This window comes from Sapajus apella, unplaced genomic scaffold, assembly GCF_009761245.1.
Source record: "Sapajus apella isolate SASKATOON/1434 unplaced genomic scaffold, GSC_monkey_1.0 scaffold1, whole genome shotgun sequence".
In the NCBI taxonomy this organism is placed as follows: domain Eukaryota; kingdom Metazoa; phylum Chordata; class Mammalia; order Primates; family Cebidae; genus Sapajus; species Sapajus apella.
The window spans coordinates 6,097,452-6,116,087 of record NW_022436941.1 but is presented as its reverse complement, the minus strand read 5'-3'; the positions used below and the strand labels follow the sequence as shown (position 1 = coordinate 6,116,087).

The following is an 18,636-nucleotide window of genomic DNA, read 5'->3' as shown; positions in this document are numbered from 1 at the left end:
TCAGGCTGGAGTGCAGTGGTGTGATCTCTGCTCACTGCAACCTCCCCCTCCTGGGTTCAAGCGATTGTCCTGCCTCAGCCTCCCAAGTAGCTGGGACTACAGGCACGTGCCACCACCCCAGCTAATTTTTTAGTAGAGACAGGGTTTCACTGTGGTAACCAGGATAGTCTCAATCTCCTAACCTCGTGATCCACCCGCCTCGGCCTCCCAAAGGGCTGGGATTACAGGTGTGAGCCCAGCTGGATGTTTTTATTAAAGTTGTTTTAAATTAAAATTTTAGTCTAAATACAAAATTTAATGCATTATATGAAAGTAAATTAACTGTTCTTTTGTTTGCTTGTTTGTTTGTTTGAGACAGAGTTTCCCTCTGTCGCCCAAGCTGGAGTGCAGTGGGCACAATCTCAGCTCACTGCAACCTCTGCCTCGCGGATTCAGGCAATTCTCCCACCCCACCCTCCTGAGTAGCTGGGACTACAGGCGCGTGCCACCACATTTGGCTAATTTTTTTATTTTTTGGTAGTGATGGATGGGATTTCACCATGTTAGCCAGGCTGGTCTCCAAGTCCTAACCTCAGGTGATCCACCCGCCTCAACCTCCCAAAGTGCTGGGATTACAGGCATGAGCCACCACACCCAGCTGATATGAAAGTAAATTAACTGTGCGAACTAGTTTTTATGTGTCTACTACTATAGTATAAAATATTAATTAGGATAAATCTATTAACTAGATTTTTGGCCAGGCACAGTGGCTCATGCCTGTAATACCAGCACTTTGGGAAGCCAAGGCAGGTGGATCACCTGAGGTCAGGAGTTTGAGACCAGTCTGGCCAACATAGTGAAACCGTGTCTCAAATAAACATACAAAAATTAGCCAGATGTGGTGGCACACGCCTGTAGTCCTAGCTACTCGGGAAGTTGAAGTAGGAGAATCACCTGAACCCAGGAGGTGGGGGTTGCACTGAGCTGAGATTGTGCCACTGCACTCCAGCCTGGGTGACAGAGTGAGACTCTGCCTTAAAAAATAAAATAAAAAGGTCGGGTGCAGTGGTTCACGTCTGTAATCCAAGCACTTTGGAGGCCAAGGCGGGCGGATCACCTGAGGTCAGGAGTTCAAGACCAGCCTGACCAACATGGTGAAACCCTGTCTTTAAAAAATAAAATAAAATAAATAGATTTTAATCATTGCTATTACTTTGTTACTGGTGTGTGTCTTATTTTACAAAGTTGATAAATGAAAGTATTAAATTATCCAAAGAATTTTGGAGTTATAGTATCTGTAATTTATTAGATTTATGTGTTGATTTAAAACATTCTGGGCCAGGCGTGGTGGCTTACGCCTGTAATCCCAGCCTGGACAACATGGTGAAGTCCCATCGCTACAAAAAATACGAAAACATTAGCCAGGCATGGAGGCATATATCACTTGTTTCACCTACTTGGGAGGCTGATACAGGAGTATCACTTGAGCCCAGGAAGTTAAGGCTGTGGTGAGGCGTGATTGCCCCACTGTACTGCAGCCTGGGTGTTATTGAAACTCTTTCTCCAAAAAAATGTTTTTTTAATAAATTAAGTATTCTGGAGTATAAAATAGAACTTAAAAGTTACCTTGTTTCTAGCAACACCACAGCTTACTAACAAGAATCCCAAAATGAGCCGAAGTGTTGGATATTCATATCCCTCCTTACTGCCTGGTTATCAGAACATACCACCTGGTGCAACTGGAGTGCCACCCTCTTTGAATTACTCAAGTGGGCCACAAGCCTTTACTCAGGTAAACTTTTTGAGATTTTCTTTAACCTATTTCTCCATTTGGTTTAAACTGTATACACATGAAGAAAGTTTTAGGAAGAGATCTTATACATTTTTATAACCAATTAGAGTAATAATAGATATATCATAAAGCCTTTGTCTTTACACATTTTTCCAGAACCAAAAGATTGGCCAAGAGATCTAGATTACACTTTTGTTATTTACAGAGAAATTAACCACTTTTCTACACACTTAATAAAAGTTACTTACTTTGAAATTATGTATCTGTAGACTCCCTTAGGTGCTAATCATTTAACCACAAGCATGAGTGGATTAAGTCTACATCCAGAGGGTCTAAGAGTTGTCAATCTTCTTCAAGAAAGAAACATGCTTCCATCAACACCTTTGCAGCCTCCAGTTCCAAATTTGCATGAAGACATCCAGAAACTCAACTGTAATCCAGAGTAAGGCTTCAGATGTGATGTTATTCATGTCCTAAAAATTTTCTTGCTTTTTGGGGCAGCACATCAGTTGTTATGAATAAGCTGCACAAATTATTAATTTATGAAAGAAGTTCTGGATACACAAGATAGAACTCTTTTACTTGTTTACTTAATAGACATTTGAAAAGTCCTATGTCAAGAAATAGGGATGTAACTAACCCCTGAACTGATTTTGTTCTTATCAGCTCTAATGAGATTATGAAATTCATTACCATTATGGTGGTTACATTCTTTCTTCAAAGTACAGGGATTTTATTCTACATAATCCTTTATTTGCTGTCATTTAAAATTGATTTCATAACAAACATAATCTTTTTTTCTTCCTAAAAACTTACCATAAGCTTAAATATGTGTGATCAAGAATTTCTGATAAATTTTGTACCTTTAAATTGTATTTAGAATCTTCAGTAAAACTGAACCTTTTTTTTCTTTTGAGACAGAGTTTCACTCTTGTCGCCCAGGATAGAGTGCAGTGGTGCAATCTTGGCTCACTGCAACCTCTGCTTCCTGGGTTCAAGTGATTCTCCTGCCTCAGCCTCCCAAGTAGCTGGGACTACAGGCAGGCGCCACCACGCCTGGCTAATTTTATATTTTTAGTAGAGATGGGGTTTCTCCATATTAGTCAGGCGGGTCTCGAACTTCCAGCCTCAGGCGATCTGCCTACCTCAGCCTCCCAAAGTGCTGGGATTACAGGCTTGAGCCACTGCGCCTGTCCTGAACTTTTAAATAATAAACTTTGCAATTTGGGCTGTCACCCAAATTTAATTTAATTCCAGTGTCACTTACATAACAAAAAATAAGTTTAGACTATTTTGCACACAAGCCAAGACGAGACTGTGTTTTAGTTATATAATGTAGGATAACCATCTACTCTATTTCTGCATAGGACTTAGACTTCAATATTTAAATAGGATAAAATTTCAGAGAATCTATTGATATTTCATCTGTAATCCGATCCAGTATTAAAATGTTTACCTTTTAAATCTTTGAAGTTATTTTGTTCAAAAGTAATCATAGCCGCAACTTATACATACATTTTACTTTGATATAGGTTATTTCGATGTACACTGACTAGCATTCCTCAGACTCAGGCCTTACTGAATAAAGCCAAACTTCCTTTGGGGCTGCTGCTTCATCCTTTCAAAGACTTAGTGGTATGTTTCCTTTCTTTTCTTTTCTGTTATTTTTTTTTTGAGATGGAGTCTCCCTCTGTTGCCCAGGCTGGAGTGCAGTGGTGCGATCTCGGCTCACTGCAACCTCCGCCCCACCCCTGAGTTCAAGCGATTTCCTGCCTGAGCCTCCCAAGTAGCTGGGATTACAGAGTTCTGCCACTGGGCCCAGCTAATATTTAGCAGAGACGGGGTTTCACCATCTTGGCCAGGCTGGTCTTGAACTTCTGACCTTGTTATCTTTCCACCTTGACCTCTCAAAGTGCTGGGATTACAGGCGTAAGCCACCATGCCCAGCTTCTTTTCTTTCTTTTTTTTTTTAATGTGAGATGGGGTCTCTTTCTGTTTCCCAAGCTGGAGTGCAATTGTGAGATGTTAGCTCACTGCAACCTCTGCCTCCCAGGTTCAGGCAATTCACTTGCCTGAGCTTCCTGAGTAGCTGACATTACAGGCACCTGCCACCACACCCAGCTAATTTTTGTATTTTTTGTAGAGATGGTATTTCACCACGTTGGAAGACTGGTCTCGAACTGACTCAGGTGATCGGCCTACCTCCCAAAGTGCTGGGATTTATAGGCATGAGCCACTGCACCTAGCTTCTTTAGTGAAAGTAAATGTCTTTTGTGCAGAATTATCTTCGTGGTGAAAATTTTCTGCAACAATGCAAGAATCACACATAGAGTTTGTTTAGTCTATCTTTAGGAAGTTGATGATTGACAGATTTCTTTTAATTCAACCAAAAGTTTTATTACTAAACACTTTCAAAAACTAGGTAAAGGAAATATATTGCTGGAAAATTCAAAAAGTACTGAATAGAATAGAGGTACTGAGAGAAACTAAATAAATGAATCATACTATTTTAATAGGCTGTGAATTATTTACTGATTAAAGTACTTTACCCTGGTCTTCCCGTTCTGTCATTGTTGGAGTAAAATTTGTTATTTTATAAAGTTGCACTGGGCCAGGCACAGTGGCTCACACCTATAATCCCAGCACTTTGGGAGGCTGAGGCAGGTGGATCACCTGAGGTCGAGAATTTGAGACCAACCTGACCAACATGAAGAAACCCCGTCTCTACTAAAAATACAAAAATTGGTTGGATGTGGTGGCACATGCCTGTAATCCCAGCTACTTGGGAGGCTGAGGCAGGAGAATTGCTTGAACCTGGGAGGCAGAGGTTGTGGTGAGCCAGGATCCTGCCATTGCACTCCAGCCTGGGCAACAAGAGCCAGACTCTGCCTCAAAAAAAAAAAAAAAAAAGTTGCTTTAAGCCAGACGTGGTGGCTCATGGCCTGTAATCCCAGCACTTTGGGAGAGCAAAGTGAGAGAATTACTTCAGTCCAGGAGTTCAAGACAAGCCAATCCTGGCTACTTGGGAGGTTGAAGTGGGAGGATCACTTGAGCCTGGGAGGTTGAGGCTGCAGTGAGACATGATTGTAACACTGCAGTCCAGCCTGGGTGACAGAGTGGGACCCTGTATCAAAAAAGAAGTTTCAAAAGAAAAAAAAGCTGATCTACCTTTGTCCTAAAGCTCCGTGGCCATGTATTCTTGAGGATTGCTGACTTTCCCAAAACACACCTTTTTTAATAGGATTTTTTTTTATTGGTGGTGATAGGATTTATTGCTTGTACTGTGTTTTTTTTTGTTTTTGTTTTTGTTTTTTTTTAAGAAGCAAAGTCTTAACTATGTTGCTGAGGATTATCTATTTTTTAAGAGATCCTTCTCTTAAAAAATAGATAAAGGCCAGGTGCTGTGGCTCACACCTGTAATCCCAGCACTTTGGGAGGCTGAGGCGGGCAGATCACCTGAGGTCAGGAATTCAAGATCAGCCTGGCCAACATGGTGAAGCTCATCTCCATCAGAAATAGAAAAGTTAGCCGAGCATGGTGACGCACACCTATAATCCTAGCAACTGGGGAAGCTCAGGCAAGAATATCGCTTGAACCTAGGAGGCAGAGGTTGCAGTGAGCCAAGATCCTGCACTGCACTCCAGCTGCGCAACAGAGTGAGACTAAAAAAAAGATGAATAAATGAAATCTTCTTTTAAAGATGAGATGGTATGTCATTGTTGTCCAAGGCACTGGCTCTCAGTCAAGTTGATCAGTATAAGCAAAAACATTTCTTTCACTTGTCTCAGGGTTTCTGATAAATCAAAACAAATCCCCCCAAATCTGATAGTCTTACAAAGACCCTTCCCATGTATTTACTGCTATTTATTTATTTATTTATTTATTTTATTAGAGACCGGGTATCTCGTTGTCACCCAGGTTAGAGTGCAGTTCCATGATCATAGCTCACTGTAGCCTTGAACTCTTGGGCTCAAGCAGTCTTCCTGCCTCAGCCTCCAGACAGAGTAAGTGGAACTGTAGGCACTGACCACTATACCCAGTTAAGACTTTAGAACTTTTTTTTTTTTTTTTTTTAATAGAGACGGGGTTTCACCATGTTGGCCAGGATGGTCTCTATCTCCTGACCTCGTGATCCACCCACCTCAGCATCCCAAAGTGCTGGGATTACAGGCCCGAGCCACTGTGCCCGGCCCGCCTTTAGAACCTTTAATATGTGAGGTAAACTTTTTTTTTTAAATATGGAACACTTCATGAATTTTTTGCATGTCATCCTTGCGCTGGAGCCATGCTAATCTTCCCTGTATCATTCCAATTTTAGTATATATGTTGCTAAAGTGAGCACTGGATAAACTTTAGCAGTGTAATTCCAAAGTTTAATTGATTATTTAAATTAACCTCACTTTATTACAGTTGAAAACTAAGTAGGCCTCTTAATGTAACATCAACAAACCGTAATAATTTCATTGGTCATATATCTTAGAGTTTTTTGTTTTTTGTTTTTTTTTTTTTTTTTTTTTTTTTTTTCACCATCCATGCCAAAGTACATTGTAAATTTACCAATTTGGTTTTATTTTTAAACTTTATTTATTTATTTTTGAGATGGAGTTTCATTCTTGTTGCCCAGGCTAGAGCGTGGTGGCACGATCTTGGCTCGCTGCAACCTCCGTCTCCTGGGTTCAAGCAATTCTCCTGCCTCAGCCTCTCAAGTAGCTGGGATTACAGGTGCCGCCATCACATCTGGTGAATTTTTTGTGTTTTTAGTAGAGGCCGGGTTTCACTATGTTGGCCAGGCTGGTCTGGAACTCCTGACCTCAGGCGATCCATCCGCCTCAGCTTCCCAAAGTGCTGGGATTACATGTGTGAGCCACCATGCTTGGCCTATTTATTTATTTAAAAACTTTTCTTTCTTTTTTTTGGTAGGGATGGGATTTTGCTCTGTTGCTTAGATTGGTCTCGAGGTCCCATCCTCAAGTGATCCCCCTGCTTTGGCCTTTCAAAGTACTGGGATTTTTTTTTTTTTTTAAAGACGGGGTTTCACCATGTTGGTCAGGCTGGTCTTGAACTCCCAGCCTCAGGTGATCCACCTGCCTTGGCCTCCAAAGTGCTTGGATTACAGGTGTGAGCCACCACGCCTGGCCTGGGATTTTTTTTTTGAGATGGAGTTTCTCTCTTCTTGCTCTTATTGCCTATGCAGGAGTGCAATGGCGTGATCTTGGCTTACCACAACTTCTGCCTCTCAGGCAGTTCTCCAGCCTCAGCCTCCTGGGTAGCTGGGATTACAGGCATGTGCCACCATGCCTGGTTAATTTTGTATTTTTAGTAGAGACACGGTTTTTCCATGTTGGTCAGGCTAGTCTCAAACTCCCAACCTCAGGCGATCTGCTCACCTTGGCCTCCCAAGTTCTGGGATGACAAGTGTGAACCACCGTGCCCAGCCTGGGAGATTTTTATTTTTAAAATAGAGACAGGGTCTTACTTTCTTGCCCGGGTTGGTCTCAGACTCCCGACCTCAGGTGATCCACTCGCCTTGGCCTCTTAAAATGCTAGGATTTTAGATGTAGGTGTTGGCCACTGTGCCTGGCCTACTATTTTGGTTTTGCAATGTGAATGTTTAATGAGAAAATACATTCTTGTTAAATTTTTATTTTATTTTATTTTTTTGAGACTGGGTCTTGCTCTGTTGCCCATGCTAGAGTGCAGGGGCTCAATCATGGCTCACTGCAGCCTTGACCTTCCAGGCTCAAGTGATCCTCCCGCCTCAACCCAAGTCACCACACTAGGCTAATTTTTTAAATCTTTTGAGAGGGTCAGGTTTCACTGTGTTGCCCAGGCTGGGCTCAAACTCCTGGCTTCAAGCCATCCTTCTGCCTTGGCCTCCCAAAGTGCAGGAATTATGTGTGAGCCACTGTGCCCAGCCGATACTTTTTTTTTAAAGGCAAATTTTAATAAGAATGATCCTGGAGCAAAACAGTAGGGTTTAAAATGAATACATTTCAGCTACATGATTTTTGTGTGTGGCAGTTTAGGTACATCATGTACTCTAGGTTTTCCTGAAAATGATGATATCCCAACAGTTATTTAGACAGGATGGATTAATGGTTACATTTTCAACATGATGATTCTTCCTTTACAAAGATAATTCTGTTTTTTTCAGCAGTTGCCTGTGGTTACCTCCAGTACCATTGTGAGATGCCGTTCATGCAGGACGTACATCAATCCTTTTGTCAGCTTTCTTGATCAAAGGAGATGGAAGTGTAACTTATGTTATCGAGTAAATGATGGTATGGCATGCTTTTTTGAAACGTTTAAACATTTCTACTTTCCTTTTTTTTTTTTTTTTTTTTTTTTTGAGATGGAGTCTCATTCTGTAGCCCAGGCTGGAGTGCAGTGGCGTGATCTCAGCTAGGCTCACTACAACCTCTGCCTCCTGGGTCCTGGTTCAAGCAATTCTTCTACCGCAGTTCTCCTACCACAGCCTCCCAAGCAGCTGGGATTACAGCACAAGCCACCATGCCCAGCTAATTTTTGTATTTTTCAGTAGAGACGGGGTTTTACCATGTTGGCCAATCTGGTTTTGAACTGATCTCATGATCCACCAGCCTCGTGAGCCACCGCACCCGGCCAAACATTTCTACTTTCATTGTAGGGAAATCAGATAATACAAAGCACAGTTAAAAAAAAACCCTTTTATTTACCTGTAATCAATCCTTCCACTCAGAGAAAACTACTGTTAACTTTTTTCTATGCATTTATATTTATAAATAAATTTAATTTTTTTTTTTTTTTTTGAGACAGAGTTTCGCTCTTGTTGCCCAGGCTGGAGTGCAATGGCGCGATCTCAGCTCACCGCAACATCTGCCTCCTGGGTTCAGGCAATTCTCCTGCCTCAGCCTCCTGAGTAGCTGGGATTACAGGCATGCGCCACCATGCCCAGCTGATTTTTTGTATTTTTAGTAGTAGAGACGGGGTTTCACTATGTTGACCAGGATGGTCTCGATCTCTTGACCTCGTGATCCACCCGCCTCGGCCTCCCAAAGTGCTGGGATTACAGGCGTGAGCCACTGCGCCCGGCATTTAATTATTTTTTAAGCAAAAAATAATAATAGTATTACATGGATATCCCTTTTTTACATTGTATTGGGCATATAATGAATGGTATATTTCATGGTATTACTTAAGCCAGTAATTTAAGAAACATTTTTATTTAGAAATTGTCCCATGCCTTTTCTCTAGGGTGAAAAGAAGTAAGTTCACAGTAGCTGCCCAATTCATTCACTGCTGAATGAAGGGAGGTGGGCCGTTCTAGAAGGTTAGTTAAAATGTGGTTTTCTCAGTGATTGAGGAGGAGGAGGTTTCTCTTAGTAACTATGTCACAGTTTTTCTGTTGGGATTAGAGAAGGAAATGGGTATGCCAGTATCCACAGTGTCTGTTTGAAAGATATGGGAAATAGAGGAGTATGAAAGAGTTTTGTTTTTGTTTTGAGATGGAGAGTCTCACTCTGTCACCAAAGCTGGAGTGCAGTGGCACGATCTTGGCTTACTACAGCCTCTGCTTCCCAGGTTCAAGCCATTCTCCTGCCTTAGCTTCCCGAGTAGCTGAGATTACAGGTGCCTGCCACCACGCCTGGCTAATTTTTATATTTTTAGTAAAGGTGGAATTTCGCCATGTTGGCCAGGCTGGTGTAGAACTCCTGACCTCTAGTGATCCTCCTGACTCAGCCTCCCAAAGTGCTGGGATTACAGGCATGAGCTACTTTACCCAGCCAAGAGGTTTTTTTTTTTGTTTGTTTGTTTTTTAAGAAACAGGGTCTTGCTATATTGCCCAGGCTAGAGTGCAGTGGCTATTCATAGGTGTGGTCCCACTACTTATCAGCCAAGAGTTTTTTAAGAGTTTAATTGTTTGTGTGTGTTTTCTTTTGAGTATAGAAAAGTAAGAATAGGTTAAGAACTTACTTTTGCACTATAATTCATAAAATGTAGTATTTAGTATACCTTTAAAATCTTTATGGTTTTGTGCTTTAATATACAAAATGAAATTGTAATAAAAGTTGAAGCCTCAGGCCGGGCGCGGTGGCTCAAGCCTGTAATCCCAGCACCTTGGGACGCTGAGGCGGGTGGATCACGAGGTCAAGAGATCGAGACCATCCTGGTCAACATGGTGAAACCCCGTCTCTACTAAAAATACAAAAAATTAGCTGGGCATGGTGGCACGTGCCTGTAATCCCAGCTACTCAGGAGGCTGAGGCAGGAGAATTGCCTGAACCCGGGAGGCGGAGGTTGCGGTGAGCCGAGATCGTGCCATTGCACTCCAGCCTGGGTAACAAGAGCGAAAGTCCGCCTCAAAAAAAAAAAAAAAAAAAAGTTGAAGCCTCTTTCATATGCAAACCAGGCTCTTTCATGAACTATATCTTAACCTTTAGAGTGCATAGGGATTTGTATTTCTGAACAATTAATAGGAAGACAGATACAATGATAATTAATTTAGAAAATATTCTTCAGCCACTAATGTATTATAAGTGGTAGGTAACTGATGTTCCATAAAAGTCTCATTAATTAATAAAACTCACTAAACCTTATGACCTTGACCTCTGAAATTGTCTTAACCATAGCTTCTAATGCCAGCCAGAGTCTATACATTTCATATGTCAAATGTTAATATTCTTGTATAATTGTGAAATTTAAGAAAATAGGCCAGGCGCAGTGGCTCACATCTGTAATCCCAGCCCTTTGGGAGGCCGAGCCAGAGATCAGGAGTTTGAGACCAGCCTGACCAACATGAAGAAACCCCGTCTCTATTAAAAATTAGCCAGCATGGTGGTGTATGCCTTAATCCTAGCTACTTGGGAGGCTGAGGCAGGAGAATCACTTGAAGCCGGGAGACGGAGGTTGCAGTGAGCCAAGATTGCACCACTGCGCTCTAGCCTGGGCAACAGAGTGAAACTCTTGTCTCAAAAAAAAGAAAATAATTGGCATTTAATGAGTTTTTAATCACCTTTTCAAGCAAGAAAGTGGCCAAATGCAAGATATATTATATTAATCCTTTCAGTTTTTTCAATATGTGTATTGTTATAGTTCCTGAAGAGTTCTTGTACAACCCTTTGACCAGAGTTTATGGAGAACCTCACAGAAGACCTGAAGTTCAAAATGCTACTATTGAGTTTATGGCTCCTTCAGAATACATGGTAAACTTTAATTTTTTAATACAGCATACCCAGTTTTTATTACCAGGTTTTAAGTAAAACAATATGACATCCTTTAACAAAATTTTATTTTTTAATTTTTTTTTTGAGACACAGTCTCACTCCCATTGCCCATGCTGAGTGCAGTGGCATGATCACGGCTTGCTGCAGCCTCAACCTCCCACAATCAAGTGATCTCCCACCTCAGCCTCCTGAGTAGCTGGGGCTATAGGCATGTACTACCACACCTGGCTTATTTTTAGTAGAGACAGGGTTTTGCCATGTTGCCCAGACTGGTCTCGAACTCCCGGGCTTGAGTGATCTGCCCATCTTGGCCTCCCAAAGTGCTGGGATTATAAGCGTGAACCACTGTGCCCAGCAAAAATTTTATGTTTTTAAATGTATAAAAGTATAATATTTGTTTACTAGTAATTAGTATGTAAGGGTATATTTGAAAGGTAAAGGTTTATGTAAAGTCCCATTTAAATGTTTTCTGTGACATCCAGAAATTTCCAAAATAATACTGGGCTCATAATTACTTTTTTTTTAAAAAATAACAAGAGTCTAGCTCTGTCTCCCAGTCTGGAGTGTAGTGGTGCGATCTTGGCTCACTGCACCTCCACCTCCCAGGTTCAAGTGATTTTCTTGCCTCAGCCTCCCAAGTAGCTGGGATTACAGGCACGCACCACCACACCCGACTAATTTTTGTATTTTTAGTAAAGATGGGGTTTCAACATGTTGGTCAGGCTAGTCTCGAACTCCTGACCTTGTGATCTGCCTGCCTCAGCCAGCCAGAGTGCTTGGATTACAGGCAGGAGCTACAGCACCTAGCCAAAATACACTAAAATAAGGCTAGCCGTTGTGGTCACACCACAGTTGCTTTGGTGACAGAGCAAGATCTCCATCTCATGTTGGGAGGCTGAGGCAGGCGGATCACGAGGTCAGGATCATACCTATAATCCCAGCTATTCAGGAGGCTGAGGCAGGAGAATCGTTTGACCTGGTAGCTGGAGTTGCAGCGAGCTGAGATTGCACCACTGCGCTCCAGCCTTGGCAACAGAGCAAGACTCTGTCTCAAAAAAAAAAAAAAAAAAAGAAAAGAAAAGAAAACATTTTGTTGTCCTTAAGTGGACTTAACTGATTGGTAATAGCCATCTGCAGAGTAACTGTTTTGTTTTGTTTTGTTTTGTTTTGTTTTGTTTTTTAAGATGGGGTTTCACCATGATGGCCAGGCTGGTCTTGAACTCCTGACCTCAGGTGATCCACCCACCTTGGCCTCCCAAAGTGCTAGGATTACAGGCATGAGCCACCGCGTCTGACCGAGTACCTGTTTTTTAATTGGATTCAAACCAAAAAAAAAAAAAATAACAGAAGCACCTATTCTTTTGAATTTATCTGTCTAGTTTCCCTTTATCGCCCATGTTTTGCAAAAATTGCTTCCTTTAAATTTAGAAACTATTGCAGAAGGTTTTTGCTCCTTTCTGGCTTATCTCTTGACAGGCAGATTATGTGAATTTGGTAAGTGATACATGCAAAAGTATATAAAAATACAGTTGACTCTGTATCTATGGGTTCTGCATCCATGGATTCAACTACCCATGGATCGAAAATGTTCAGAAAAACACAGTAAACAATATTATAGGATAGATGCGGTGGCTCATACCTATAATCCCAGCACTTTGGGAAGCCAAGGGAGGAGGATTGCTTGAAGCCAACAGTTTGAGACCAGCCTGGGCAACATAGTGAGACCCCATCTCTATAAAAATTTTAGGAATGGTGGTGTGTGCTTACAGTCCCAGGTACTTGGGAGACTGAGGTGGAAGAATCGTTTGAGCCCAGGAGCTCAAGGCTGCAGTGAGCTATGATTGCATCACTGTACTCCAGCCTGGGTGACAAAGTGAGACGTTTTCTTTAAAAATATATATACATAAACTTTAATATACAGTATAGCAACTATTTATATAGCATTTATGTTGTATTAGGTATTATTTTCAAAACCTAGAGATGATTTAAAGTATACAGAATGATGTGTGTAGGTTATATGCAAATAATATACCATGGCATGTAAGGAATTGAGCATCCTTAGATTTGGTATTTGAGGTGGGAGATCATGAACTAATCTCTTGCAGATACCAAGGGAAGACTGTATACTACGTACCCAGTTGTGATTGTAGCTAATTGATGCTTTTTATTGAACTGAAAACAAATCTTTGGATTTGGAAATTTAAAATACAGTCTTGGCCAGACACGGTGGCTCACGCCTGTAATCCCAGCACTTTGGGAGGCTGAAGCGGGTGGATCACCTGAGGTCAGGAGTTCAAGACTAGCCTGGCCAACATGGTGAAACCCCATCACTACTAAAAATACAAAAATTAGCCAGGCATGATGGTGTGCACCTGTAATCCCAGTTACTCAGGAAGCTGAGGCAGGAGAATCCTGTCCCAGAAGGTGGAGATTGCAGTGAGCTGAGATCGTGCTACTGCACTCCAGCCTGGGGGACAAGATGAGACTCTGTCTTTAAAAAAAAAAAAAAAAAATCTGAGTCATGACACCAAGAAAAAAAATGATCTTACATTTTTATGGGATTTGGCTATAATTTGATGGTTAAATAACCAGATGAAGCTAACTTGTAACTTTCAGAGCTGTAATTTTTCAAAATTGTGAAATCCAACACACATATAGAAAAATCAATAAAACGTAAATATTCAGGTTACTGAATCATTATAAACTAAACACTTTTGTTAGTATTGCCTAAGCCAAGAAATTCAACCTTGCTAATAATACCAGAAGCCCCCCACCGCCTTTTTTTTTTTTTTTTGAGACAGAGTCTCGATTTGTCACCCAGGTTGGAGTGCAGTGGCATGATCACGGATCACCGTAACCTCTGCCTCCCTGGTTCAAGCGATTCTCCTGCCTCAGCCTCCCAAGCAGCTGGAACTACAGGCACCCACCACCACACCCGGCTACTTTTTGTATTTTTAGTAGAGACGAGGTTTTGTCATGTTGGTCAGGCTGATCTCAAACTTCTGACCTCAGGTGAGCCGCCCACCTCTGCCTCCCAAATTGCTGGGATTATAGGCTTGAGCCACCACACCCGGCCAGAAACCATTCTGATCACACCTCTTCCCGCTCTTGTCCTAGAGAAAACACTATTCTGAATTATGGCAATCACAGCTCATTTTTCTTATATGTATATATCTATAAACAATATAGTGTAGCTTTGCCTTTTTATTATAATCTATACTCAATTTGTAAATGATGCTTTTTAAATTGTTTTGCTGTATGTGTACCCAGCAAATAAGTTTAAACTTAATCCTGTTAAATGTACTTAACAAGATCTTTTTCTCTTCAGTTACGACCACCTCAACCTCCAGTGTATCTCTTTGTATTTGATGTGTCTCACAATGCAGTCGAAACTGGATACTTGAATTCAGTTTGCCAGAGTTTGTTAGACAATCTGGATTTGTAAGTTTCTCAATTCAACTTAAATTTGAAACTAGTAATATTTTCTAAATGAATAAGTAGTTTTTGAAATCCAAAAAAAAGAAAGCTGTATAATTATTTTCTAAAACTTCACCTAAATCAGTTGTCAATTTAGGCCTTATTTCCTCTTAGAAACGTTATTTTTAAACCTATAGTTGGTAGGAAGAATAATATAATGAACCTCCAGGCACCTGTCATCACCCAGCTTCATCATCATCAGCATTCTGCTGTTCTTGCTCCATGTAATCCTTCCCCTTCACACACATACCTTTTCTTACCTTGAGTATTTTAAAGCAAATTTCAGCCAGCATACTGTTTTACCTATACATATTTCAAGAGTAACTTTTATACCTAACCGTAATACTAAAGCATCAAGAAAATTAGCAGTAATTCCATATATGATCTAATACCCAGCTTATTTTTTGTTCTTAGTTGTCTCAAAATTGTCTTTTTACTGTCAGTTTGTTGGAGTAACAATTTAAACAGTATACATACATTGCATTTGGTTATCAAGTGTCTTATGTCTCTTAAAATATCTATTTCCAGTGGTGCTTAGATACCTAGTGTAACCCATCAAAGCAAATGTAAACTTTCTGTGTCATGAAGTATAGTGCTTGTGTGTGGTATGGAAGAATATAGAAGAACAAATCTCATCACAAGTGGAATAACTCTCTCACTTTGGTGAAAAGCTCATTCTTGTTCCTGCCAGCATTTGTATTTTTATTTTATTTTATTTATTTATTTATTTATTTATTTTTGGGATGGAGTTTCGCTCTTGTTACCCAGGCTGGAGTGCAATGGCGCGATCTCGGCTCACCGCAACCTCCGCCTCCTGGGTTCAGGCAATTCTCCTGCCTCAGCCTACTGAGTAGCTGGGATTACAGGCATGCGCCACCATGCCCAGCTAATTTTTTGTATTTTTAGTAGAGACGGGGTTTCACCGTGTTGACCAGGATGGTCTCGATCTCTTGACCTCGTGATCCACCCGCCTCGGCCCCCCAAAGTGCTGGGATTACAGGCTTGAGCCACCGCGCCCGGCCCAGCATTTGTATCTTTAATGCTGTAGATGATGAATGGGGATTGTGAATTGATGAGATTGTCACTGACTCACCCATGCATGAACAAGAGTTCATGCATGAACAATTTGTTTTTCCCCTTATATAGCTATAGTTCCACATATTTGTAGTTCTTTAAAATAGATGTTTTGCTCTTCTTTGTTCTTAAATATTAGAGCTTGTGTATCATAATATTTTGAAGCATGGTTTATAACTTAAAATCATCTAGAAAATTTCATACTTTTAAGTATTTTTAGCGTACTATTTCCTAAGTGATTATATGTAACTTTATAGCTATACTTGGTTTTGGATTTCTGTATTACTGCCGTGGTTTTTTTATTGTTTGGCTTATGTGTAGTGTTTTCCCTTAGAGTCACATATGTTTTCATGGTAAACATTGGGTGGTTTAAACAATTGTTTGTGTTGGGCCGATTTCCATAATATTGATTGAGATATTTGCATGTAATTCTTAGGACACATTTTATGTGTATTTGTATATAGTTAAAACTTGGTAAAATATTCTTATGAATTTGTTTTTAGGCTTCCTGGCAACACTAGAACAAAAATTGGCTTCATAACGTTTGACAGTACAATCCATTTCTACAGTCTTCAAGAAGGTCTCTCTCAACCTCAGATGCTAATAGTTTCAGATATCGAAGGTATAGATTTATAACTATTTTCATAATTTCCAGTTTTAGAAATATTTCTTGATTACTTGACAAATTGAATGTGTATTATTTGTACTATATCAGGGAAAATCTTGAGTATAAAATCATGATTGTTGAAGTTGTAAGAATCTTTCAGTTCAATCTCTTATTTCTTAGAAGAGGAAACGGGGGTCATGGAGACAACATGAATTCTGTACAAGGCGACAAACACAAGTTAATGTTAGAACTCAGATCAGATTTAGGCCTTTTTTCCCCGTCTTTCCATTCATTCAAATTATTTGAGGATAGCCATAGAGCAAAGAAATAGAATTGAGAGCTCAGAATAAAGCCTAGCACATATAGGCAATTGATTTTTTTTTTTTTTTTTTTTTTTTGTTTTGAGATGGAGGGTTACTCTGTCACTGAGGCTGGAGTGGAGTGGTGCAGTCTCAGCTCACTGCAGCCTCTGCCTTCTGGGTTCAGGCAATACTCCTGCCTCAGCCTCCTGAGTACTTGGGATGAGAGGCATGCACCACCACACCCCGCTAATTTTTATATTTTTAGTAGAGATGAGGTTTCATCATGTTGGCCAGGCTGGTCTCGAACTCCTGACCTCAAGTAATTTGCCTCTCTCAGCCCCCCAAAGTGCTGGTATTACAGGCATGAGCCAACAGGCCCAGCCTGTCAATTGATTTTTGACAAAGGTGCCTAGACCAATCAGTGGGAGAAGAGACAGTTTTTCAGTGGGAGAAGAGACAGTTTTCTGAACAAATAGTTGTGGCAATACTGCCTATGTAAAAGAATGAGGTTGGACCTTTACCACCTTATACCATGTAAAGAAAATTAACTTGACATGGACTAAAGACCTATACTTAAGAGCTGTAAGTAGAAAACAGGGGCAAATATTTATGCCCCTGGTTGTGGAAACATCCCTGGTACATTACTGGTCATAATATAAAGTGGTATAGCTGCTGTGGAAAATTCCTTAGCAGTTCTTCAAAGTTTAAGGTGAATTACCACATAATGTAGCAATTCCACTGTTCAATATATAATCCAAAAAATTGAAAGAACGGACTCAAGGAGATCCTTCTACATTATTGTTTATAGCAATAGCAATTATTTACAATAGCTAGAAGGTGGAAACACCCCAAGTAGCCATCAACAGATGAATAAACAAAATGTGGTATAAACGCATAATGGGATATCATTCAGCCTTTATAAAACAATGAAATTCTCAGTTAGTCAAGGTGGCTCATGTCTGTAATTGCAGCACTTTTGGAGGCCGAGGCAGGCGGATACTGAGGTCAAGAGACAGAGACCATCCTGGCTAACACAAGACCAGCCTGGCCAACATGGTGAGGGGTTTCACCACATTGTCCGGGATGGTCTCGATCTCTTGACTTCAGTATCTGCCTGCCTTGGCCTCCCAAACTGCTGGGATTACAGGCATGAGCCACTGTGCCCAGCCTACAGTCCCATTCTTAAAGGCACTGGTGTGGGCCTTCTTTATGAGAAAGCATCTGCTTTTTGAATGAGCTACTGGTGAGCTATATTGCTTCCTTATAAAGACAGCATTCTTGTGCATCATGTTAGTCAAAAAAATTTTCTTAATGCCAAGAGTGTATCTTTGGCTGGCTTCCAGGGTCAGCCGTTAAAAAAAAAAAAAAAAAGAAGTCAAAGCAGGATTGTAAAGTGTTACCTTTAGCCTAAGAAGCAGAGCACTTATGTAAACCCTTACTCAGTGAGTATAGATCAATATTTTCTTTCTTTTTTTTTTTTTTTTGGAGACAGGGTCTCAACCTCCTGCCTAGCCTGGGAGTACAGTCGTGCAATCTTGGCTCACTGCAGCCTTAACCTCCTAGGCTCAAGCAATCCTTCCACGTAGCTGGGACTACAGGCGTGTACCACCATGCCTGGTTCATTTTCGTATTTTTTGTAGAGACAGGGTTTTACCGTGCTGCCCAGGCTGGTCTGAAACTCCTGAGTCAAGTCATCCACCTACCTAGGCCTCTGAAAGTGCTGGGATTACAGGTGTGTACCACTGCACCCGGCCCAGATAAATATTTTGTAACTGGGAGTCTATACCTTTTACAAGGTAGCAGACAAGAAGCAGAACATTTTGCAGTAGATACCTGAATCAGTGTGGTTTTTTGGTGGTTCTTTGGACATAGGTAAACCGTGTTGTAATAGTGGATGAGGTGGCTTATCTTTAACGAAGGGGGTGGTTAATCACATTCGTGTTATATATTTGGAACACCTTTAATGATTATATTTTGTTTAAAACAAATGTGTATTTTTTCTTTCAGATGTTTTTATACCTATGCCAGAGAACTTATTAGTAAACTTAAATGAAAGTAAAGAGGTAAGGCACATTTTTCTACCTGACATGTTTAATTAAAATATTGAAGGAGTATGTTTTTGAAATGAACTTGAAGTAAAATTTTGGTTCTTTCCGTGACATTTCTAAAATGTGTAGCATTTTAAATTTGCTCATAGTTAAA

General features: G+C 40.6%; 1 protein-coding gene and 1 non-coding gene across 7 annotated transcripts in view; one reads left to right on the top strand and one right to left on the bottom strand.

Annotated features, from left to right (window-relative positions):
- Positions 1 to 18,636, top strand: part of SEC24A (SEC24 homolog A, COPII coat complex component) — a 74,406-nt gene that overhangs the window by 26,668 nt on the left and 29,102 nt on the right. For 5 of the 6 annotated variants that reach the window (XM_032249591.1, XM_032249733.1, XM_032249803.1 and 2 more), the window contains 8 exons: positions 1,617 to 1,771; positions 2,041 to 2,213; positions 3,304 to 3,406; positions 7,926 to 8,052; positions 10,844 to 10,953; positions 14,303 to 14,415; positions 16,029 to 16,147; positions 18,442 to 18,497. In XM_032249591.1, the coding sequence (XP_032105482.1) occupies positions 1,617 to 1,771; positions 2,041 to 2,213; positions 3,304 to 3,406; positions 7,926 to 8,052; positions 10,844 to 10,953; positions 14,303 to 14,415; positions 16,029 to 16,147; positions 18,442 to 18,497 (956 nt within the window). The remainder of the gene's footprint in view (positions 1 to 1,616; positions 1,772 to 2,040; positions 2,214 to 3,303; positions 3,407 to 7,925; positions 8,053 to 10,843; positions 10,954 to 14,302; positions 14,416 to 16,028; positions 16,148 to 18,441; positions 18,498 to 18,636) is intronic. The other variant, XM_032249665.1, reaches the window with a different exon arrangement.
- LOC116554198 lies at positions 6,004 to 6,113 on the bottom strand. Its single transcript, XR_004270102.1, has one exon. It is a non-coding gene; the product is annotated as a U6 spliceosomal RNA (small nuclear RNA).